Source organism: Microplitis mediator, chromosome 3 (genome assembly GCF_029852145.1).
Source record: "Microplitis mediator isolate UGA2020A chromosome 3, iyMicMedi2.1, whole genome shotgun sequence".
Classification (NCBI taxonomy): Eukaryota; Metazoa; Arthropoda; class Insecta; order Hymenoptera; family Braconidae; genus Microplitis; species Microplitis mediator.
Genome location: NC_079971.1, coordinates 16,873,214 through 16,898,516, shown reverse-complemented (window position 1 = coordinate 16,898,516; position 25,303 = coordinate 16,873,214). Strand labels below are relative to the sequence as shown.

At 36.4% G+C, this 25,303-nt stretch overlaps 1 protein-coding gene across 1 annotated transcript; it reads right to left on the bottom strand.

Annotated features, from left to right (window-relative positions):
- Positions 1–2,197: 2,197 nt before the first annotated feature.
- LOC130665944 (uncharacterized) lies at positions 2,198–5,298 on the bottom strand. The gene is made up of 2 exons (XM_057466574.1): positions 5,121–5,298; positions 2,198–3,333 (listed from the first exon to the last, which is right to left on the bottom strand). The coding sequence occupies exons 1-2, from the start codon at positions 5,296–5,298 to the stop codon at positions 2,198–2,200; spliced, it is 1,314 nt and encodes a 437-aa protein (XP_057322557.1).
- Positions 5,299–25,303: the final 20,005 nt, after the last annotated feature.

The following is a 25,303-nucleotide window of genomic DNA, read 5'->3' as shown; positions in this document are numbered from 1 at the left end:
TTTTTTTTTCGAATTTTAACTTTGTGTAACCCCTTAATATGTACTCGATAGCCAGGTTTCACTGAAATTTTATTGGGCTTGAAGTAGCGCGTTTAGCTAAGAGTATAAAGGTGAGTGAAAATTATTGTCTGCGGTCCTTAATGTTCTATTTTGTCATTTGCCTATTTATTCAGCATTTGCAATGATCTCGTTTATTATCTTAATTTTACAACTTGTGCTATATTATTTTGTGACAGTACCGAGGTTGGAGCATTGAGTGAGTATCAAGTTACTACGCCGGCCTATTGTGAGACAGTCAGAGTATTAGTGTTTTATACTTGCATTTAAGCTTTGTGAATGTGCGTATAAGCATGTTGTTTAAATAATTAATAAAAATTAATCAAGGATGAGAGGATCTGGTATGTGTGAATTGGCGGGTAGTGAATAATTTTATTTAACACTGAATTTCCGTAAATATTAACAATAAATATTTTATTTACACTATTTACATTTAATGAGAATTAATTAGCATGAGAAAGCACTTGATAAATTGTTTTTAGTATTTATTTTAATTAATCACTCGCGTTCAACACGTGGCCAAGATGGCGTCGAGGCGCGAACAATGACGGTATACGCGGTGAGACTAATTAAATTGAGAACGCACTGAGATTAATGATGAGAGAAAAAATAATATGCTGAATAGTGATTTTGAATTATTAAAGCACGAGGCGTCTGCACTGAATAACTGTAAACTATATGAATGAGAGAGAGCGTTAAAAGAATGAGTGAGACAGCGCATCCGTCTTCTTCATCCCCACTCGAGTGGTCTTTGCGATGAGAATGCGACTAGCGGAGTCGCCTATGATTGATGACTGATCGATTGTATTGTCGATCATGTATCAGTAGTGAGAATGATGATGAGAGCGCGGGAGATTTGAATGTTCTCCCCGCCTTCTCCTACTCGTTGAAGAAGTGAGACAATCAATGAGAATCTTCCGTGGTAGATGAGACTGGCAATAGAACGAGCTTGCTGATCGGTCGTTTGAGAGTTGTTGATGCTGTTTTGAGAGTGACCACTCTGGTGAGACCATCGGCACCAGGATGCAATTGGATGACACGAGCGAGCGGCCATTTTGTTGGTGGATACCGCTCGTCTGAGAGCAAGACAAGTGATCCAACTGTTACATCGTAATGAGATGTGTTCCATTTTGAGATCGATTGATGAGATTGTAAGCATTTTGCTGACCATTGATCCCAGAAATGCTGCAAACGCTCTTGTATATGCTGCATATGTGAGAGTGTTGATGAAGAGATTGAAGTGAGATTAGGTTCCGGTATGGTGTTGATAGTGGCAACACGGATGAAATGTCCGGGTGTGAGAGCGGTGAGATCATCCGGATCCTCTGAGAGTGCGCTGAGAGGACGAGAATTGAGAACGGCCTTGACTTGAATGAGAAACGTTGAGAAATCTTCATAGGTGAGAAGCGTATCTGCGATCGCTCTCTGAAGATGAAATTTGATGGATTTTACTGCAGCTTCCCATTTACCGCCCATGTGAGGAGCCCCAGGTGGGTTGAACAACCACTGAGTTCCATCATTAGCGAGATGCTGCTGTAGATGAGATGATTCTTTCAGAGCGCCGGTGAGAAGTTGCTTGAGAATGAGATCGGCACCCTTGATTTTGTCCCACAATCACTTTGAAGTGTGTGGCAAATTCCCCGTCAACTAATGAAACGGCGGAATGCCTTGAGAAAGCCTTCACTGGAGTAGTCAGTGACAACCTCCAAATGAACGGCTGATGTTGAGAGACACACAAAGACAGCGATCCAGCCCTTGTAACATCTGGTACCGCGGCCTTGATAGAACTTCAGAGACATTGGACCGGCGTTATCGACTCCAGTGTTCTCGAAGACGAGAGATGGTGAGACACGATGAGATGAAAGTTGACCCATAAGCTGTTGAGATCTGACTCCCCGCATGCGCGCGCAGGCGAGACAGCGATGAATGAAGTTCTTGATCGGTGCGCGTCCACCAATTATCCAGCACTTCTTGCAAACATGAGACAAAGTGAGTTGGGTACCTCTGGCGATGTGCGTAGATGAGAGTCTACGATGATGAGACGTGAGAGCGTACAATCCTTGGGAAGGATCGCTGGATATTTGCTGTCTGCATCCAATGTTGAGTTTTGAAGGCGTTCACCGACCCTGATGAGACCAGCTTAGTCGATGAATGCAGTGAGTTGGGTGAAGCAATGAGATTTCTTGAGAGCTGTACCTTGAGATAGTGATGAGATTTTTGATGAGAAATATTCCTGCTGGGTCATTTTAATCCAATGGACTAGAGCTGCTTGTAGTTCAGCAGGAGTGAGAAGTGAGATGCTGAGTTTTGAACCAGGTATTTTCTTGAAGCATGAGATGGCTCTAAAAACTGTTGCTGTGCGACGTAGAAGAGCTGTGAGAGTAGTCCATGAGTGAATGAGAGATGATAGCGGCATGAGAGGTTGACTTGTTGAGACGTGAGACTGGCAAGGTCTCATTTCTGAGTTTACTTGCTCTGTTTCATCTGATGTTGGACTGAGAACTTGATGAGATGGCCATTGAGTGGGAGGATCAGCTAGCCAGCTGGGTCCTGACCACCATAACTGATGATTGATGAGTTGAGACGCGGTGAGACCCCCGGAAGCACAGTCAGCAGGGTTTTGCTTTCCTGAGATGTATCTCCACTGTGCATCTGGAGAATGTTGCTGGATTGCTTCAACTCGATTTTTGACGAATTTCTTCCATCTTGTCGGTTCACTGGTCACCCAGGCTAGTGTAGTGGATGAATCAGTCCAAAGGTAGGCCGGAGCATGAGCTAGTTGAAGCGTTGCTGAGACATGAGATGCAAGCTTTGGGAACAATAATGCAGCTGAGAGTTTGAGTCGAGGAATAGTAAGCCGTTTGAGTGGTGAAACCTTGGTTTTTGAGCAAATGAGAGAGATGAGAGCCTGTTCGCCAGGTCGACAGACTCTGAGATATATTACTGCAGACATTGCAGCTTGAAGTGAGTCAGAAAACCCGTGAATCTCGATGCTTGATGAGTTTGGAATGAGATTGATCCATCGAGGAATTCTGAGTTGAGATAGTTGAGGAAGTTCATCTCGGAAAGTCTTCCATCGGTGAACTAGCTCTGGTGAGAGTGCATCGTCCCAGTCGACCTTTTGTAACCAAAGGTCCTGGATGAGAATTTTTGCCTTGACGATTACTGGTGAGATTAAATCCAGAAGGTCAAATAATTGAGCTGCCTCTGAGGTGATAGTACGTTTGGTGATGCTGAGAGTCTGAGAAGTTTTGCCAGTAAACGTGAGAACATCTTCTTGACAGTTCCATGAGAGGCCCAATATTTTTGAGATATTATCTGAGAATGAATGAGAATCTTCTGGACTTGAGTGATGATGAGATTTTGCCAAACTCAGAATGATTGCTCTTCCATTTAGCTAATGGAAGGCAAACTGAGTTGCAGAGTGCTTCGACATGCCGTGCGATGTCTTTGAGATTGTTTTCACGAACGACGCAATGATGAGGTAAATAATATACATGAGATAGTTCAGGCGATGATGATGAGACTCGCCGCATGTGTCCGAGTGCTTCATACTCGGTGAGAAATGCGGTGTATTGACCCTCAAGTTCAGAGTCTTGAGAAAGACGCTTGATGAGACGTTTGAGACAGCGCTGCGCAATATGACGAGATTCACCTAGCTTCTGAGATGACAATTTGAATGGTGAACGGACGATGTATCATCCTAATGCGTCACGGTGAGAGTTTCGTTGCAGGACTCTGGAACTTCTTCAAGTTCCCAGAACTTTGTGAGGGAGTCGTTCAGTTAAGAATTTGAGATGATATGATGAGACAGGCTAGGTGATTAATGCGATTATTCATGAACTGGGCCGAGAATTGTCCAATTAATTAATGTAACGGGACCTAAGTCCACCTCCTCCACGGAAGCCAATACCTCGCCCTTTTGGGCATACTAGCGTTGCGAAATCCCTATTGTATATACTGAATCCACCATATATTATAAAAGCGAAATATGAACATAAGCTCACATTAACTTACCCTTTAGGCATGCACACGCATGTGGGTGTCTTACCAACAACCACCACGAGACCGACCTCATTTGGACCCAAACACTCCTCCTATCTCAGGAAATAGAAAGACTCTGGTCGAAGTGGGGCTTGGAATGGATCCCCCATGGTACCAGACTTCCAGCTTTGGTCAACTGCTTGCTTAGGTTTAGTGGTGGGGGGCAAGCTCTTCTCTAACCCATAAGGGCTACCTCCACATAAGGGCTACCTCCACCGAGAATTGTCCAATTAATTAATGTAACGGGACCTAAGTCCGCCTCCGCCGACCGGAAGCCGATTCCTCACCCTTTTGGGCATACTCGCGTTGCGTGTGGTCCCTATCTTTGGCACTACCATATATTATAAAAGCGAAATGTGAGTATAAGCTCACATTAACTTACCCATTAGGCATGCATTGCATGTGGGTGTCTCACCAACAACCACCACGAGTCCGACCTCATTCGGACCCAAACACTTCTCCCATTTCTGGTCAAAGTGGGGCTTGGAATGGATCCCCCATGGTACCAGACTTCAGCTCTGGTGAACCGCTTGCATAGGTTAAGTGGTGGGGCGCGCAAGTTCTTCCCCAACCCATAAGGGCTACCTCCACTTAGGAATATAATCACCAAGATTTCAGATACGCCATTATAAACACATACCCTCATCCATCACTCAGTGATCTCTAATCTACGAGTTTTTTGTGGACGCCATGATGTTTTGAGGCACAAAATGGCGGAGGTTTTCCACTTGCCAGCCGAGAATTGTTTGAATGGCAATCGGTTCTGAGGTACTTCCTGATCGCAGACCAGGTCGTATGATTTGACCGTAGAAATCCGCGCCGATGAGAATATCAATTTTACCAGATTTGAAGAATTCTGGGTCAGCGAGTTCTAGATCTTGAATATGAGACCATAGCGTTGGTGAGATTGAGATTGATGGAATCGGCGCTGATTTTCTTGAGAATGTGCGCGTTGAGATATGCGTGATCTGATGAGATGGTTGAATGCAGTTTGAATGAGACCATGCCTTCTGTTTTACCTGATGGAATATTGCCGACTCCTTGTAGAGGTATATGGCAAGGCTGAGAGATGAGACTGCAAGTGCGAACAGCAGCCTGAGAAATCAGAGTAAGCTCTGATCCCGGATCAATGAGAACTCTGATACGATGAGACGAACCTGATTGATGAGAGATGAGAGCACGTGCGGTTGCCAACATCACTGTCAGTCGAGATGTCACTGGTTGGTGATCTGGAGCACGACTGATGGCAGATGAGATGAAAGCTGCTGCTTCAGAAGCGCAAAATTGTTATTGTTGAGATTGTTGAGACTGAGATTCATGTTGAGGTGCAGGTGGCGGTAAGAAAGTTGATGCTACTTCATTAATTGCCGGTGGCTTCTTTGTAAGCCTCATGAGACGCGAATAGTGCAGCATAGAATGATGCGGCTCATCTCATTAAATCATTAATAATAATTAATTAACGATGAGAGGATCTGGTATGCGTGAATTGGTGGGTAGTGAATAATTTTATTTAACACTGAATTTTCGTAAATACTAACAATAAATATTTTATTTACACTATTTACATTCAATGAGAATTAATTAGCATGAGAAAGCACTTGATAAATTGTTTTTAGCATTTATTTTAGTTAATCACTCGCGTTCAACACGTGGCCAAGATGGCGTCGAGGCGCGAACAATGACGGTATACTCGGTGAGACTAATTAATGAGAACGCACTGAGATTAATGATGAGAGCAAAAATAATATGCTGAATAATGACTTTGAATTATTATAAACAAAATGCACTGAATTATTTACTGAGAAAGCAATTGATTTAATGAGAGCACGGGGCGTCTGCACTGTATAACTGTAAACTATATGAATGAGAGAGAGCGTTAAAAGAATGAGTGAGACAGCGCATCCGTCTTCTTCATCCCCACTCGAGTGGTCTTTGCGATGAGAATGCGACTAGCGGAGTCGCCTATGATTGATGACTGATCGATTGTATTGTCGATCATGTATCAGTAGTGAGAATGATGATGAGAGCGCGGAAGATTTGAACACATGTAACTATTTGTTACCTAGTTGTGCTTCCGAGAATCCAATATAAAAATTGTTATTTTAATACTCGATTTATTGTGATTCCTGTCTATGATTTCATGAAACTATATTTTTTTTCTGACTATTGTGGGTTAAGTCCTATCTCAATACCCGAAATTTTGTGTGGTCAGTTGCCGTTTGCTGTTGAGATACTTTGCGTCCGCTGTAAAATTTCTATGCGCTAAGTAACATTCACATCACACAAAGCATCTCGACGGTAAATAGCAACTGACCCTCCTGAATAGTGCGCACTAAGGTTGGATTTATTCCGCGTAATAAATAGAAATATTATCTGCGACTCGTGCGGTGTTGTCAATTGCCTATGAGAGCGAATGACTGCACGAACGAAATGAGTAAAATTATGATTAATTAGAGAATTTAGAACACTCAAATTGCAACAATACATTAGGACTTTGATTAGCATTAAGTGAGCACGTGGCGTATAGGTTGACACAAGACTACAATTTAATGTAAAGGTGGTGTCTTCCTTCTCGGTAGCCACGTAGAAGTGCCATGTGCAGCATTGCTGTCTAAGCGAATTTTAGTCAGACGCCAAATTAGTTGATTTGACGGCTAGCTAGCAGGGTTCTCTCAATTAATAGCCCGTCTATTAACCCTTCCAAGAGCTTATCAATAGCATGACACGGCACTTATCTTACCTTGATGCCAGTTAGTTGCTTGGATACTCATGGATGAATCGAATGGATCCGAACTTAACGTAGTGCGAAAATAACGATAACTGATTATATATATAAATATTAGGGTGGATTTTTTTCGAAAAAAATTTTTTTTTTTCAGTCTATCTGAAAATTTTATTGTAGACGACATCAGAAAAATTTTTTGATAATTTCAACCTTTACTTTCAAAATGAAGAGGTCTCGATCGATTTTCAAAGTTTTCCCATTTAAAAAGCATGGGAACGACATCACTTTTTTTTTAACTTCCCGCCTAGAAAATTGTAAATTTTAAAAAATTCGCGAAGTTATTGTTGTCACCCCAATTTTCGAAAGTCAAATTTTCATCAGATGTCAACGTTTTGAGGTCTTAGGAAGCTATTCTGACTATTTTCAGGATGATTTTCGATTATCGGTATGTATGTATGTGTGTGTGTATGTATGGGTGTAAACTCTCCATATCTTTTTATGAATCAACCGATTGAGGTGGTTGGGGTGGCAATCGAAAGAGCTTGTTGGCCGTCAACTTTCCTAAAAATTTTAGATTGATCGATAAGATAGACTCTAAGATATTAAAAAAATATAAAAAAAAATTCTTTTTTTTTAGTTTTTCTTAAATTTTTCAGAAACGGCACGATCGATCGATTTCAAAATCTAATCGGCTCTGGAACACAATAAAACGCGTCAATTGCAACCTCAACCATCTCAATCGGTTAATGCGTTCAAGAGATATCGTTGGCGAAAGAAATGGAGGAAAACGGTTTTTTTCATTTATCTTTGAAGTGACTCATTCGATCAATTCCTAAATCTAATCAGCTATAGAATTCAATAAAACGCGTCGATTGCCGTCCCAACCATCTCAATCGGTTTATTCGTCCGAGAGATATCGATCGAGGAAGAAATGGTGAAAAACGGTTTTCTTCGATTATCTTCGGAGCGACTCATCCGATCAATTCCAAAATCTGATCAGCTTTAGAACTTAATAAAACGCGTCGATTGCCACCTTAACAGTCTCAATCGGTTAATTTGTTCGCGGGATATCGTGGGGAAAGAATTGGTAAAAAACGGTTTATTTGAAAACAATGGAATACAAACGTATTTTCGAGCTCGAAGAGATTGCGCGACATTTGACCCGCAAGACAAAACGCCTCCACAGACAAAAGGTCCCACGACAAAACCACCCAAAGAGCCAATTACAGTTATTTCTCTAAAGATGATGACACATGAAACGCCATTTTGTTGATGTTAACTGACTCGTGTACACTTAATAACTAGTCAATAATTAGCAGACATCAAATATTAAAATGTGTAATTTCCCGCGTTAAATCACCAAACTTGAAGTTTAATAGACTCCGAACAATGAGGGTTCATCCCAGATGTGTTGGTGGAATCGTCAGTGAGGCACCTCCAACACATCCTGCCTCATACCTAACACTAAAGTTATCAAAAAATTATAAATGGGTTGGACCTATAACGCCACCGTCTGTCGTACGGCTTTAAATAAAATTAATTATTAAATATTTTAATTTTTTTATCTAATCTATTATAAGATGGTAACTAACCGGCAATACGTAGGTACTAAATGCCATCTGTGTGTACACGGCTGACTTTTTCATTGTTCATGTGCCACATCACCATACAAACGCATTTTAAAACCGTTTCGAATAGAAGTCCTCAGGATCAACCATTCAGGGATCAATTATCCAGGAAACATTTCATCTGCGGGTATTTTGTCTGTGGGTCAAATGTCGTGCGGCCGTTTTGGGGCTGGCCCGCAGGGTCAACGGATCCCTGATTAAAAATATTGATTGAAAAGAATTGAGAAGCGGTCACTCTACGCAAACTGTATATCTATATGTACAAACAAAAAAATTGAAATCAATTGAAATTATTGAAAAGAATTCGAATTTCATCACTTTTAATTCTTTTCAATCAATATTTTTAAACAGGGATAGACCGATTTTTTTTTTAAATTCCTACTCAGGCAGTTTTTAAGCAATCGATTCATTTTTGGTCTCGTTTTGTAGAGCTGAAAGTTCTCTTCAAAATTGATTTAAATGACATCGATGCATTTTCAACGATTCAAAAGTTATAAGACTCCAAACTTCCAGAGTTTTTTACCAAAAAATCATTGTTGGCAATTATTATTCAAGCTATTGACTATCCAGAAAAAAATATTCATACAAATTTTATAGTGCGTTAAATACTCTACAAGAAATATTTAAGATCATTCAATATTTTCTACTTCATAATTTTTTTTAACTTCCTGCTGAGAAAATCGACGATTTTCAAAAAATTCGGGAAGTTATTGGTTTCACTCCGATTTTTAAATATTGGGTTTTCATCATATGTCGACGTTTGAAGGTGCTAGGATACTATTCTGACATTTTCAGAGCGATGTCTGTATGTGTCTATGTGTGTGTGCGCGCGTGTGTGTGTGCGTGTGTGTGTGTGTGTGTGTGGGTGTGCGCGTGTGTGTGTGTGTGTGCGTGTGTGTGGATGTAAACCTCTCATATCTTTTTAATGAATGAACCGATTTAGACTGTTCTTGCTGCATTCGAAAGATTTTTTCTAAACTCAGGTTTTCAAAAAATTTCAGATTATTGGGTCAAATAGACTCTGAGATATTTAAGAAATACGAAAACGAAAATTATTTTTTTTCGTTTTTTTTGGATATTTTGAAAACTGTTGGATTCATTAATTTCAAAATCTAATCAGCTCTAGAACTCGATAAAAGTTTTCGATTGCCGTCAAGAAAGTCTCAGTCAGATAATCCATTCGAAAGATATCGTCGACGAAAGAAATAGTAGAAAACGGTTTTTTGCAAATATCGTCGAAACGACTGAACCAATCATTCACAAAATTTTATCAGCTCTAGGCCTCAATAAAAAACGCCGATTGCCACCTCAACCGTCTCAATCGGATAATCCGTTCGAGAGATATCGTCGACAAAAAAATGGAAAAAAATCGTTTTTTTATGTTTTTTGTGTGAATATTTCGGAAACTATCGAACCGATTAATTCGAAAAACTGATCAGTTCTAGAACTCGATATAAGCATTCGATTGCCACCTCAACCGTCTCAATAGAACAATCCGTTCGAGCGACATCGTGGACGAAAAAATGAAAAAAAATCTGGGCGTCGGTTGGCCCTGCGGGCCGGCCCCAAAACTTCCCGCTGTTTTCAAGATTAAAAAGCTCGAAAACATTAGTGTGAATACATTTTCGAGCTCTTCGAGCTTTTTTCATTGAATAACATCATAATTACTGAATAAAATTACTCAAAACTAATATGTTCTTCTTTATATTAAGTCATTGGAAGTGACTGCCTAAAAATCGTCATGTTCGTTCGTATCACGATATACTTACACGATATTGATACAACGTATCACGTAAATACTTATTCTTGAGCTAATTATTGAACATACTCGTGAATAAATATATAAAAAACGCTCATTGATCAATTATTTTGGATTCTAAATTTTTAAACTTTACATAAAATGTAACCCTTTTGAGTTTGAAAAGCTCATAAAAAAGGAAAACAAAAGTATTTTTAAGCTCTAAGAGCTCAAAAACAGCAGGAACTTCGGTGGCTGGCCTGCAGGGCCAACCGATGTCCAGATTTTTTTTTCACTTTTCTCTTTCAAAGAATTTTAGAATTATTTAAGTTTAATTTATCACAAATTAAATTTCCGCACTTATCTCTTTTTTTTTTTTCTGTTGGTAATATATTAATCGAGCTTCATCAATTCTTGCGTAGTTCTTTGACTTTACGTATCGATCAAAATGCCGATAGTTTCCACCGGCCGAAAATCTCAGTCTTTACAACTAAAATTTAATTACTCTCATGAGAATGCATTTATGTCACTCAGAGCAATTTTGAAAAGGATTTCATGCCCTACAAATCCAGACCAAAAACGAATCGATTGCTCAAAAACTGCCTGAATAGGAATTTAAAAAAAAAGTTATACCGTTTCCATGTTTTTCAAATGGTAAAACTTTAAAAATTGATCGAGACCTCTTAATTGTGAAATTAAGGGCTCGAATTTTCAGGAAATTTTTTATTTCTCGTCTACAATAAAATTTTCATGTAGGCTTAGAAAAAAAAAATGTTCGAAAAAAGCGCACCCTAATAACCATATTCAAGTATTAAAAGTGAATTATTATAATTAAAATAAATAAACTGGCTAATTGAAAGAAATGGAGTTATATTTTATTATTATCAACGTAACACACTAAAAGTTGAGAATCATAGGTAATAACTCATTCACGACAGCTGGAATGAGTGAGTTTACTCTGACTGCTAGACCCTTAATCTTCATTATAATTCGTGTATGAATATGTCCACGAAAGAGAACATAAAAAAAACCGACAAAAACTGATCTGGCTGCGAAGTTTGCCGAATAAATTATCAATTAGTGTTCAAATCTCCCGCGCTTGAGTTTCTCGTCGCTACTCTGACGCCGGTTAAATAGTGTTGCGTCAGCGTTATCATGCGCAGGCGGCTCCACCAGTTCCATTCTCATCTCAAGCTCCGCCCTCTAATCCAAGTGGGGATGAAGAAGAAAACGAACCCATTATTGAAAACTCACCGACGCCAAGTGCCACGTTTTTTTTTGTGCAATTTATAAACTTTCGCAATCGCCTTGATTTTTAGTATTATTCATATATAAATATCTCAAATATTATCTCATATTAAGTTAAAATTATCTATAGTAGTATTTTCGTAATTATTTGATCATTTTCACGTGAAATAATTATTTAAAATATAGATTCATCTCACCGCGTGGTTTTGGTTTGCCGCCAACCGCCATCTATTTTCACTTCATCACGTGTTACTACGTATAAAATTATTTATCTCAAAATTACGATAAATAATAAATAAACGATAATAAATAAATAAACGTGCAGCTTAAAGAGTCTACATTATAAAATAAATAATTTATTTATTAATTTATAAACGAAATAAAAGAAATAAGTGTTAAATATATTTATTTTGAAATAAAGCATCTCAACCTCATTCCCGCCAATTAAGCATCTCAGCATCTCACTTAAATTTAAGTTTAAATTTAATAAACTATTTAAGTAGATTTTTCAATGAGTGTCTGTGACAAACGTCGCAGGATACGCTTCCCTAGCGGACCTGATTTACCGTAAATTTCCCGCAAATATTCCGTATTTTAGGGTAAATCTACCGTGAAATTCGGCTGGAACCACGGTAAAATACGGTGGTTTTACCGCAAATCCAAGGTAGGTTAACAGTGGTTTTCATTGAAAGTTAGCATATCCTTGCGGACCAACTTTGATTTGTTTCAAATGTACCTGTACGTTCTATGATTATAACTTGGTATACATTTTATTATGTATGTATATTAAGGTGATCCAAAAAATAACAAATTTTTTTTTAACTTCCCGCTGAGAAAATCGACGATTTTCAAAAAATTCGGGAAGTTATTGGTGCTAGGATGCTATTGGTGTGTGTGTGTGTGTGTTTTCGTTTTTTTTGGATATTGTGAAAACTGTTGGATCGATCAATTCCAAAATCTAATCAGCTCTAGAACTCGATAAAAGCTTTCGATTGCCACCAAAAACGTCTCAATCAGATAATCCGTTCAAAAGATATTGTCGACGAAAGAAACAGTAGGAAACGGTTTTTTGCAAATATCGTCGAAACGACAAAACCAATCATTCCCAAAATTTTATCAGCTCAAGACCTCAATAAAACACGTCGATTGCTACCTCCACCGTCTTAATCGGTCAATTCGTTTACGAGATATCGTTGATTAAAAAAATAGTGAAAATCGTTTTTTTCCAGATATCTACAGAAAAATTGAATCATTCGATTTTAAAATCTAATTAGCTCTAGAACTCAATAAAACGCGTCGATTGCCGCCTCAACCATCAAAATCGGTTGATTCGTTCGCGAGATATCGTGGGAGATAGAAATGCTAAAAAATGTTTTTTTAGAAAACAATGGCATACAAAAGTATTTTCGAGCTCGAAGAGTTCGTGTGTGTATCCACAATAATGTTTTCGAGCTCGTTGAGCTCGAAAACAGCGGGAAGTTTTGGGGCTGGCCTGCAGGGTTAACCGATAGACCGATTTTTATTTTTTATTGTTGTTGATAATATACTCTATAAAATATGTATTACAATATGCATTTTTTTCACAGATTTTGTGTGCGTGGAATTATAAAAAATATATAAACCTATAGGGGAGCCTGGGGCACGAAAGCCCCCTAAAGCTAGTTTATTTCTTTGTGTGACTTTTAACCATCAAATTCGTGTATTTTTCGTCTATTTCAGAAGAATCAGTCGAAATTTTGCAAAAAATCGATAAATTTTTTTTTTTTATTTTCCGTCAATATATGACCTGTATAATGTTTTTATCATATTTTCGGCCAATATGTGATATGTGGGGTAAAATGGGCTACTGAAAAAATAAAAATTGTAACGAAATATTAACTTGACGAAAAATAAAACAAAATAATTTTTTCGTCACATTTTTATTTTTCAAGTGGTCTATCTTGCTCCACACATCACACATTGACCGAAAATATGATAAAAACATCATAGAGGTTATGACAAAAAATATAAAAAAAATTTCCTACCCAATTTCTTAGGGCGACCTTCGTGCCCCAGGCTGCCCAACGCTTGAAATAATACTGTGACTTTTTTTCACAGGTTATATGTGTGTGTAATTATAAAATATATGAACCTATACGTTTGAAATGATACTGTGCCCTTTTTTCACAGGTTACATGTGTGTGTGATTATAAATTATATAAACCGATATACTCGCAATAGTATCGTATTAATTTCAAAAAAAAATTGGTCTAAATTGGTCTTGGCCCCAGAGCACTTATAACCATCGCAACAATAGTAACCCTGTGTGGGATGACACGAAAAAAAAAAAAATTAATTTTATCAATTTTTTATGTTTTCGACTTTTCTTGGATTTCAGCAAAATAAATAACATATTTTTTTTGTGCTTGCTTATGGTTGACAATCATTAAGACATGATCGTACAACGGATTAACGGACGATCACGCATGATCTTGCCTTATTAATCTTTCCGCCATAAAAAAAAAAAAAATCTGTCTATCAGTTGACCCTGCGGGCCAGCCTTAAAACTTCCCGCTGTTTTCGAGCTCCCTGAGTTCGTAAACATTGTTGTGAATCCATTTTCGAGCTCTTCGAGCTCGAAAATACGTTTGTATTCCATTATTTTCGAATAAACAGTTTTTTACCGATTCTTTCCCCACGATATCCCGCGAACGAATGAACCGATTGAGACGGTTGAGGTGGCAATTGGAAGCTTTTATCGAGTTCTAGAGCTGATTAGAGTTTTGAATTGATCGATTTGATAGTTTTCGAAATATTCACGAAAAACAAAAAAAACGATTTTTTTTCATTCTTTCGTCGACGATATCTCTTGAACGGATTATCCGATTAAGACGGTTGAAGAGGCAATCGGCGCGTTTTACTGAGGTCCAGAGCTGATAAAATTTTAGGAATGATTGGTTTAGTCGTTTTTACGATATTTGTAAAAAACCGTTTTCTACTGTTTCTTTCGTCGACGATATCTTTTGAACGGATTATCTGGTTGAGACGTTCTTGGTGGCAATCGAAAGCTTTTATTGAGTTCTAGAGCTGATTAGACTTTGGAATTGATCGATTTGACAGTTTTCAAAATATCCAAAAAAAACGAAAAAAAAAATTTTTTTTTTTTTCGTATTTCTTAAATATCTCAGAGTCTATTCGACTAAATGGTCTAAAATTCTTTTGAAAATCTAAGTTCAGAAAATATCTTTCGAATGCCGCAAGAACCATCTAAATCGGTTCATTCATCAAAAAGATATGAGAGGTTTACATCCACACACACACACACACACATACAGACATCGCTCTGAAAATGTCAGAATAGCATCCTAGCACCTTCAAATGACGACATATGATGAAAACCCGATTTTTGAAAATCGGGGTAAAACCAATAACTTCCCGAATTTTTTGAAAATCGTCGATTTTCTCAGCAGGAAGTTAAAAAAAAAAATTTGTTATTTTTTGGATCACCCTAATATACATACATAATAAAGTGTGCTCTAGACCTCAATAAAACGCGCCGACTGCCACCTCAACCGTCTTAATCGGATAATCCGTTCGAGAGATATCGTCGACAAAAGAATGAAAAAAAATCGTTTTTTTTCGTTTTTCGTGAATATTTTAGAAACTATCGAATCAATCAATTTAAAACTCTAATCAGCTCTAGAACTCGATAAAAGCTTCCGACTGCCACCTCAACCGTCTCAATCGGTTAATTTGTTCGCGGGATATCGTGGGGAAAGAATTGGTAAAAAACGGTTTATTTGAAAACAATGGAATACAAACGTATTTTCGAGCTCGAAGAAGTCGAAAATGTATTCACAACAATGTTTATGAACTCAAGGAGCTCGAAATCAGCGGGAAGTTTTAGGGCTGGCCCGCAGGGTCAACCGATAGACAGATTTTTTTTCTCGCAAACAGGTTCAAAAGTTCCATTCAGATAAAAAAAGATGCCTGTGAAAATTAGCGCTCTTAATATTAACATTAAGAGGTTCCTCATCGCACTTTTCTATTTTCCATAAGAATAACATGGAAAAAATTTTTTTTACGTCTTCTGATTTTTATAAGTAGCTAACGATGCGTCGTAGGAATATTTGACAGGCATATTTTTGTAGGGAATTAAATGCTCTACAAAAAGAGATTCTTATCATTTTTTGAGGAATCTATTTGTTCAAAAGTTATTTGAGGTTGAAGTCGAATTCATATTAAATTTTAAGATTTTCTTACTTTTCCGGCGAAACTATCAGAGCGTTAACAAAATATCATAAGACCTTTTTTGTAGACGATTTTATCCCCTAGAAGTTATTTTCAATAAAGCTTTTTTGAATTCCGCATCGTTTTCTAGTTATTTTTATTTTGATGTCAAGCTTTTAAAATCGATCAGAAGACTATTTTTTTTATGAGCATGACATCAAAATAAAAGTAACTAGAAAACAATGCGGAATTCAAAAAAACTTTATTGTAAAAAACTTTAAGGGAATAAAATTGTCTACAAAAGATGTCTTATGATATTTTGTAATAGCTCTGACAGTTTCGCCGGAAAAGTAAGAAAATCTTAAAATTTAATATGAATTCGACTTCAACCTCAAATAACTTTTGAACAAATAGATTCCTCAAAAAATGATAAGAATCTTTTTTTGTAGAGTATTCAATTCCCTACAAAAACATGCCTGCCAAGTATTCCTTTGACGCATCGTTAGCTACTTATAAAAATCAGAAGATGTAAAAAAAATTTTTTCCATGTTATTCTTATGGAAAATAGAAAAGTGCGATGACGAACCTCTTAATGTTAATATTAAGAGCTCTAATTTTTACAGGTGTCTTTTTTTATCTAAATGAAATTTTTGAACCTGTTTGCGAAAAAAAAAATTTGTTTTTTTTTTGATCACCCTAATGTATATTTTCGTTTCACAGTATATGAGTATACACAAACATTTAGCATGACTTGCTTGAGGCATTGTACACAAAAATATTGAAGATATCTTAGATACGGTGCAGTTAAAAAGTTTCTGGCGCATTTCTTGCACCAGTAACTTAGGGCATGGCTTGCTCAAGATCTGCTCAAGGCTCAAGGTCAATTTTGGGCCTCGAGCAGATCTCGAGCAAGCTATGGGCGATTATTGCCAACTATAGTCTTCCTCCAGAATTGAGTTATAATCTGGATCAAATTTCTTGTGCAAGGCTTGTACTGAACTTGCTATTGAAATCCAGTCACAAGTGACTGCAGCAAGACACATGTGTAGGAAAAATCACTAACGTCCATCGAACTTGAGACCAGGCTTGCTCAAGCCTTGAACAAGATTGTTACGTTGTAAATACGTGAAAAATGTTATTATGCCATATGTCCAAAGAACTATCCGTTTGAAATATGAGTGCTAAATCTAGTATAGAAACATAGTTGGCTCGCGCCGTCCATGTACACTAGGGTGCTCCATTTCAGAGCAACATTTTTTTTTTAAGTGCTTGTGGAAAAAATCATAGTTCAACATAAAAAAAAAATTTTCGCGGAAGAAAAAACATTCTATGTCGATTACAGACCTAGCTCATCGAAAAATTCAATTTTCCCATTTAAATAACACGGAAAAAATTTTTTTTTTAGCTTTAAGTATTGTTAACTCATTAAACAAATCAATAGATCGAATAGACTAATACATATTTTTGTAGGAAATTGAACGCTCTACAAAAAAGGTCTCTTATTATTTTTCGATAAACCCATCTGTTCAAAAGTTATTAGAGCTCGAAGTAAAGTTGGAGATCTTTTTACTATTCCGGCGAAACTATCAGACTTATCACAAAATGTTGTAGGATCTTTTTTGTTGACAATTTTATTCTCTACAAATTATCATCAGTAAAGTTTTTTGAAATTCAGCATCATTTTTTAGTTATTTCCATTTTAATGTCGAGCTCTTGAAATCGACCAGAACCACTTTTTTAAGAGCTTGAAATTAAAATGAAAATAAATAGAAAATAATGCTGAATTTCAAAAACCTTTACTGATAATAATTTGTAGAGAATAAAATTGTCAACAAAAAAGATCCTACAACATTTTGTGATAAGTCTGATAGTTTCGCCGGAATAGTAAAAAGATATCCAACTTTACTTCGAGCTCTAATAACTTTTGAACAGATTGGTTTATCGAAAAATGATAAGACACCTTTTTTGTAGAGCGTTCAATTTCCTACAAAAATATGTATTAGTCTATTCGATCTATTGATTTGTTTAATGAGTTAACAATACTTAAAGCAAAAAAAAAACTTTTTCCCGTGTTATTTAAATGGGAAAATTGAATTTTTCGATGAGCTAGGTCGGTAATCGACATAGAATTTTTTTTCTTTCGCGAAATTTTTTTTTCGTGTTGAACTATGATTTTTTCCACAAGCACTTAAAAAAAAAAATGTTGCTCTGAAATGAAGCACCTTAATGTACACGCACCCATACACACATTTGTCTTTGAACACGTACTTGGCATGAGACACTACCGTGTCTTCAAATACGATAAATTTAGCCTGTGCTACGGTAAATCTATTGAAACATCCAGCTTTTCTATTTCACATAAGATTGTTTGTTCACGGAAAAAAAAACAAAACGTTAAAACCATCGTGAAATATAGTAAATTCAACGTAAACAACCATAGACACGAAATATACAGTGATGTAAAAACCAGTAAAATACAATAAATTCACTGCAGAATATGGTAAATCTACCATAAAACAGTTGGGAAATCCAGTGTGAAATATAAAAAAACCATCATAGGACAACAGGTAAATTAACTGTAGAATACGGCTAATCCGCCGTAGAACTGCAGAAAATCAATAGTAAACTACGGTAAATCCACCGTAAAGTACGTTATATCCTTTGTAAAATACGTTAATTTCACAGTGTTGCGAGTGAAAATTCCATCGTAAGATAGTCACAATTAACCACAGAACAACGCAAAATCTTTTGTCAAATTCGATGAAACGACTGTAATTTACGGTAGACATTTACAGTGGAGTATGGTGAATCCACCGTAAAATACGGTAAAGTACCTTACAGCTTCCGTAAAATACGATAATTTCACAGAGATACGATTGCAAAATTCATCGTGTAATGTTAACAACGAATCACAGAACAACGTTGAATCTTTTGCGAAATACGGTAAATCCACCGTAAATTACGATAAGCCGGTATTTTTACGGTTCATTACCGAATTACTGTAATTTACGGTGGATTACTGTAAATTGCGGTAAAACTACCGTAAATCATGGTAAATCTACCGTAAATTACGGTGGATTTACCGTAATTTACGGTAAGCCGGTATTTCTAAGGTTGATTACCGAATTACCGTAATTTACGGTGGATTACCGTACTTTACGGTGGGTTACCGTAAATTGCGGTAGAACTACTGAAAATTACGGTAAATCTACCGTAATTTACGGTAAATAGGTATTTTACGGTGAATTACCGTAATTTACGGTGGATTTACTGTAATTTAAGTCCGTTAGAGTTTGATTTTTTCTTGATTTTACTTTTAATACGCAATCATTCAAGTAATAAAATTTTAACAAATGACATGAACTAATAAATAAGGAAATGCATGAATACAATATAACGATGAACAACTACTGTGTAAACAAAAAATTTCATAAAAGAAAAAAAATACACTAACGCAAAAAATTAAAGGAACAGAAAAAATTTATAAATTTTTCAGTCATTTTTGGAAGGCTGTAACTTGGTGAAAAATAATCGTATCAAGATTTTAAAAAAGCATTTTAGAGCTTGAAATCTCTAGTTTCGGTGCATTTTTTTTCAAATTTTTTTAAGGAGGTTCATCGTATAATCACTTTTCTTACAAAATCTTTCAATTTTTAAATACAAATACTTTGACGTGTCCTGTGTACGTAGGAATTTTTTAAAATAGTTCTTGCGGTACTAAATTTCGAAATATTAACAATTAAAAATCGTACATTTAACATGCATTCCTTATATTGACCGTTGTAAAATGAGCGAATGCTCTGTGGGATTCTTGTGTGGATGTGGTTAATTCAATAACTAACAATTAACACAAAAATTACAGATGATAAATTTGATCTTTATTTAACAATATGTACACTGAATAACTGTGAGAAAAATACTTAATAGCGAATGCAACTACAAGATACGCGATAGCGAATGCGACTGTAAAAGAATGCGCGTATAAATTCGACACGTGGTCGGTAGCGGTTAATGACGCGATAATTAATTTATAATTAATAACACGCGAGCAACAATTCAACATATAATCAATAATTGGTTGCCTTGATATACTAGCTAATTATTGAGAATATTCAAGCGGAGATTTAGCGGAGCGGTTCAGACTTATATCACACTAGAGATATATTATATTGAGCGAAGCGGTTAGATGGATAGCTGTTTTTGTACTGATCGATCCATGAAGTCGATTCTGGCTTGAGCGAAGTTGAGCCGGCGTTTTCACTAGGTGCTGACGTGGCAGCATTGCTGCATAAGACGAATTTTCCCATTGGCTTAAAAGCGCGCCAACCGGAAGTAGTTAACAGCCAATTTCCTTATTGGCTGCCGAGCACGTTGATATAAGACGAATTATTCGATTGGCCGGTTAGTAGCGGGTTCTCATCCCATTTTGACACGGTCATGAGCAAGAAATTGCAGGTGTCGGGCCCAGATAGCGAGTGACCCGGCACTATTCTGACATTCAAGTCAGTAGCGAGTTCGGCTGCTCCCGTACGTAGCGAAAGTACACGAAACTTTTCAAAATGATTAAGCTCGTGACTGGACAATCGTAGTTAGAGTGAGAATTTTATTAAATAACAATCATACTTTTCTTACAACATTTTTTTAAAAGTTGGAAATTAATGATTCAATTTATAACAAGTAATTTTTTTCAATAAAAACATAATCGAGCGGTATTCATTTTTTTTAATTAATTTTTAAAGTTTGTTACTTTTAATGATTTTCAAGCTTTATCCCATAACCTGACAAGTGAGAGATAGTGATTTGGCAACGTTGCAGTGCGCGGGAAGTTTAAAACACAGTAGAAGCCCAACAGATTTAACTTATTATAAAAACTTTACAGATATAGGTTAAACATAAGGTTACAGTATAGGGAAAGGGTAAATATATATTATATTTAAAATAATAAAAGGTATAAATTATAAATAACTGCAATACAAATATTTATTATTTGTTATCTCCAACTATGTATAACGTCGAAATTATTCAAAACACTTTCTACAACACATGCTCAAGGGGAAAAATATTCTAAGTTAGAATGCAACGTAGCCAAGTCTGAGAAAAGACGCAATGGGATCATTTTTATACTTCTGCGCATATAAGAGGATGCACAAAAGTGTACTGTATCTCAACCACTTCTTATTGTACTTAGAATGTTTTACACGAGAGAAATCGGTCTAAAAGTTGCGAACTACTGCTACTGATGAACCTCCTTCAGAGCTCCGGATATTGCACAAGCATGAGAAATACCGCGAAAAAAAAAATTTCGAATTTTTTTTTTTTCCGAAGAGCCCACGGACTGCGGAAAAATTCTTTCAATCAAACCAATGCATAGATCGTTTAGCAAATTTATTCAGCTTCGATTTGGCTTTTTTTTTACCTCGTAGGACGATTTGTCGCAGAGATATCAGCCTACATACAAAAAATGATCCTTTTGGCTTTGATGACCCGTTTGACATTAAGCTATGAGAGTACCTGGCAACATTATTTTTTTTATCGATATTTGCAGAGTAGCTATAAAATGTTTTTTTTTTTAAATCTTGATACGATTATTTTTCACCAAGTTACAGCCTTTCAAAAATCACTAAAAAATTTATAAAATTTTTCTGTTCCTTTATTTTTTTGCGTAAGTGTAGATCAAGTTAATCGAATTTATTTGAAGGTTAAATCGGACTTTATGTCCCAGAGTCGTGACTACTGTGTTTTCACTTGTACAGGAGTCTGCCGTGTCGACTATATTTGCTTCATAAACCGGCTTCAATCTGACCACCGAGATCGCGGTTGGTCGGAAATCAACGACGAAATACTTATTGTGTCGAGTAATTACGTTGTATGGGTCCTTTGCACGAATATGTAAAAGCAAGTACTAAGATTCCTGAATAAGAAAACAGAATGCTTGCCATGGCGCGAAATTTCGACCGGTACTAACAAATTAAAATTTCATTTTATTGCAACATTGAAGCGATGTTTTGCTTGTAAGAGAAAGTAACCTACTGGGTAATTGGATAAGCTCACCGTACACAAATCTAGCCGAGGTTGTCTGCATATCGTTTTTCCAAGCTTCGCGCAAGTTAAGTAGAATGGCTGGCAATGCGTCATATCATGATTTCTTAGGACAGGAGCTCTGCTTTCATTTGACGATGTAATCGTTCGATAAGAGCATTGGCTTATGGATAATATGGCTTGGTGTATAGGTGATCTCACAGAACACTGCTAGACTGGTATTAAATTCATACGTTTTAAATATAGCAATGTTGCTTGTTGTTACAGCTGCTAAAACTCGACGTCTTCTTTCTGCGCATCGGAAAGTTCCTCCCATGTAATAGCGGTTGATACTGCTTCTAATCGTGACAATGTATTAGCTACAATGTTGTTGTTATCTGACACATGCCTGATGTCAGTCGTAAATTGACCGATAAAATCTAAGCGGTGGTGTTGCCATGGCTAAGCTCTTTTTGTACTCGGTTTAAATGCCTGTTAAAGCGGTTTATGATCGATATAGATCGTAACGTGCTGACTTTCGAAAATGTGCTGGAAATGTCTCACAACTAATTTCTGATTGGATAAAATCAGCGGCTGCTAATCATTGTTAACTCGTTGCTTAAAAACGGCATTGTTTCTGATTTCTGACACATCAATTAAAACTACCCAATCCACACCAGTTCTTGGGTGCACGAGAAGTGCAGCCTCAGCGGGAGATCATTTTACAGCATTAAAGCGTTTTGCAAAACGACTATCCAATTGACATGATGCGATTCTATAATTTTTGGACCTTTGAGTACTTTATTTAATGGTGCCGGAATTTCCCTAGCATTCTTAATAAGCTTCCTGTTAAAATTTATCGTGCTCAGAAATTGACGATGTGCTTTGACGATTTTAGGAGGCTCAAAGTTAACGTTAGCTCCAACTTTTTCCCGAAACAATTTAATGCTGTAGTCGTTAATTATATAGCCAATGAATTTAACTTCTATTTTTCCTAGCTGGCACGTCAGAACGTTTATCACCAGCCTGTAATGCCCAAGACGTTGAAATAAAATATTGAAATGTTTTAAGTGTTTTCTTTCGTCTTTAGATGCAACTAAAGGTGTGATCAATGTATGTCATTACGAAGTCCAGGCTGTATGATTTCGTCGATAAATCTTTGAAACGTTTGAGCTGCGTTTTTGAGTCCAAACGTCATATGCTGGAACATTAATAATTTCAACAGAGTAATTATGGCCGTTTTTTTCGATATCTTCGTTTCACGAAAAATCCAGTCGGTTGGTAGTATCAACATTTTATCGACTTTTTTTTTTCATTGTCGTGATTTTTAATATAAACATCTAGGTAAAATTTCGGTGTATCTATCGCCGGATGCGCTTTGGTGGAGAAAGAGCGCGCGCACAAGGCGACTGGTTGTGCGAGAGACTAGGCACCCGGCTGGGCCATCAAAATGTATACGGACCTCTTTCTGCAGTCAAGGGACTATCTAGCTCATCATGTGTATTGACCTAATATGCTGCGCATGTGCGTACTCCCTCTCCTCCTGCTCCCACACACCAGCTACCCTTTCACCACTATTATATTTGTTAGAGAGGAGACACCAATGAGGCATTTTCCTCCACGGCCGGTTCCCCCATGCGGTCTTAATTTTTCGTAAGACTAGTACATTTCAAATCTTCAGCAAAAAAGTTTTTCAACTAAATAGTTATACATTTGTAAAATAAATTTATATTATTTTCCTCTAATATTTTATCTCCAGTAAAATGATCACTACAAATATTTATTAATATTGTTCAGTCACGAGCATAATTATTTTGAAAAGCTTCGTGTACTTTCGCTACGTCTGGGAGCTGCCGAACTCGCTACGGACTTCAAGGTCAGAATAGTGCCGGGTCACTCGCTATTTGTGTCCAGCACATACAATTTCTTTCTCATGGCCGCGTCGAGCCAGCCTGAGAGACCCGCTACCAGCCGACCAATTGGGAAAATTGGCGGCTAACTACATACTGTTGGCGCGCTTTTAAGCCAGTGTGAAAATTCGCTGGGACAGCCATGCTGTCCACGTCATCACCTAGTGGCAACGAAGGAAAAAGACGCCGCCATTTCATAGCTTTTTCGCTTCTGATGTTCAACCGCTTCACCTCGTGCTTGGCTTTCTACATCGTGCAGTCGTACTATCACCGCGTGTATTCAACCCGCTTAATTTTTGCTATATATTCTTGTGTTGCTAACCGCTATTGAAATAATAATTCCGCTAAATTATTATCCTAATTATTCTCAATAATTAGATAGTACATTAAGGCTACTATTTATTAAGGATAAATTGATTGTCACTCACGTCTAATTAATTACCGCGTCTTGAACCGCTACCGACCACGTATCGATTTCATATCCGCGTATAAATTTAGTCGCATTCGCTCTCTACTATTACTTTCTCACAGTTTCAACTGTATAGGGTGTGAATAAAGATCTCAATTATTTATTATTAATTTTGGTGTAATTTCTAGTTGCTAAATTCTACCACACCTAAACCAGATTCCTTTTGTACATTCGCTCACTTTACAAATATCTTCAGCATAAATATCAAGGTAAAAAATTCGAAGAGATTAACTCAATAGGTACTTTCTGTTCACATGATACTATTTCAATAAGAAAATCCAATGATAAAAATATACTCAAAAAAACTCAACTGCAAATGGTTTGAAATAAATTTTTATTTTAAAGTCGAGAAGGTGACTTCGATTTCTTATTTTACATTCATTAATTAGTGCCGATAATTAGTACATGAATTTTCTACGTTTAGAAAAAGTTTTTTTTTTAAAATAAGACTGGATAATCTTTGTCAAGCTAAAAACTTTTACTTATCTTGTGGCAAGTATTATGAAATTAATGTACATTACATTTTGATATCATTAACGGAAAAGCTGATAATATAATAAGTACATATTTTAACTGCCTAAACTTTTTTTTTTATCGTATTCTTCGACGTTACGTAGAAATGGCTTCAAATTATGCGAGTTTGCTGACGTCGTGTTTGAGAAGCTGCTTGATAGATCATATTAGATTCTTTTTAACTTATAATTTTGTTTTAACTTCTCACGCTTGATGAATGGATCGCACTCAAAAACTTCGCAAATTTCATAGCGATAGTTTTTTTTTTTAAATCTAATATTGTAATACATTGGTTTTCACTTAAATGAAATATTCGTAAATTTTTTACATGTTTTAATGGTTTTCTTTTTCTTTAAACAATATCATTCAGATTGCGATCAATGATTGTGTGCAGTATTTTTTTTGCCATTAGAAATAAATTGAGAATATAAATTAAATGTAGAATTAGTATTCATTACACTGGGTAAATTTTAATGATTTTTGTTTTAAAATGACTTGTAACTTACGGTGTTCTTAGCGATATATATATATATATATATATACATATACATATATATATAATTAAGTGAAGTACCTCTCTTAAATTTTATTGACATTATTACATTCAACAATAGTCACAGATCGAAAAATTTTTAAAATAAGGAAAAGAATATATATATATTTATAATTATATTTATATATAAATTAGGTCCATTAATTGCATGTTATTCCTATTTATAGGTAAAGATTGCACGTATTGATAGG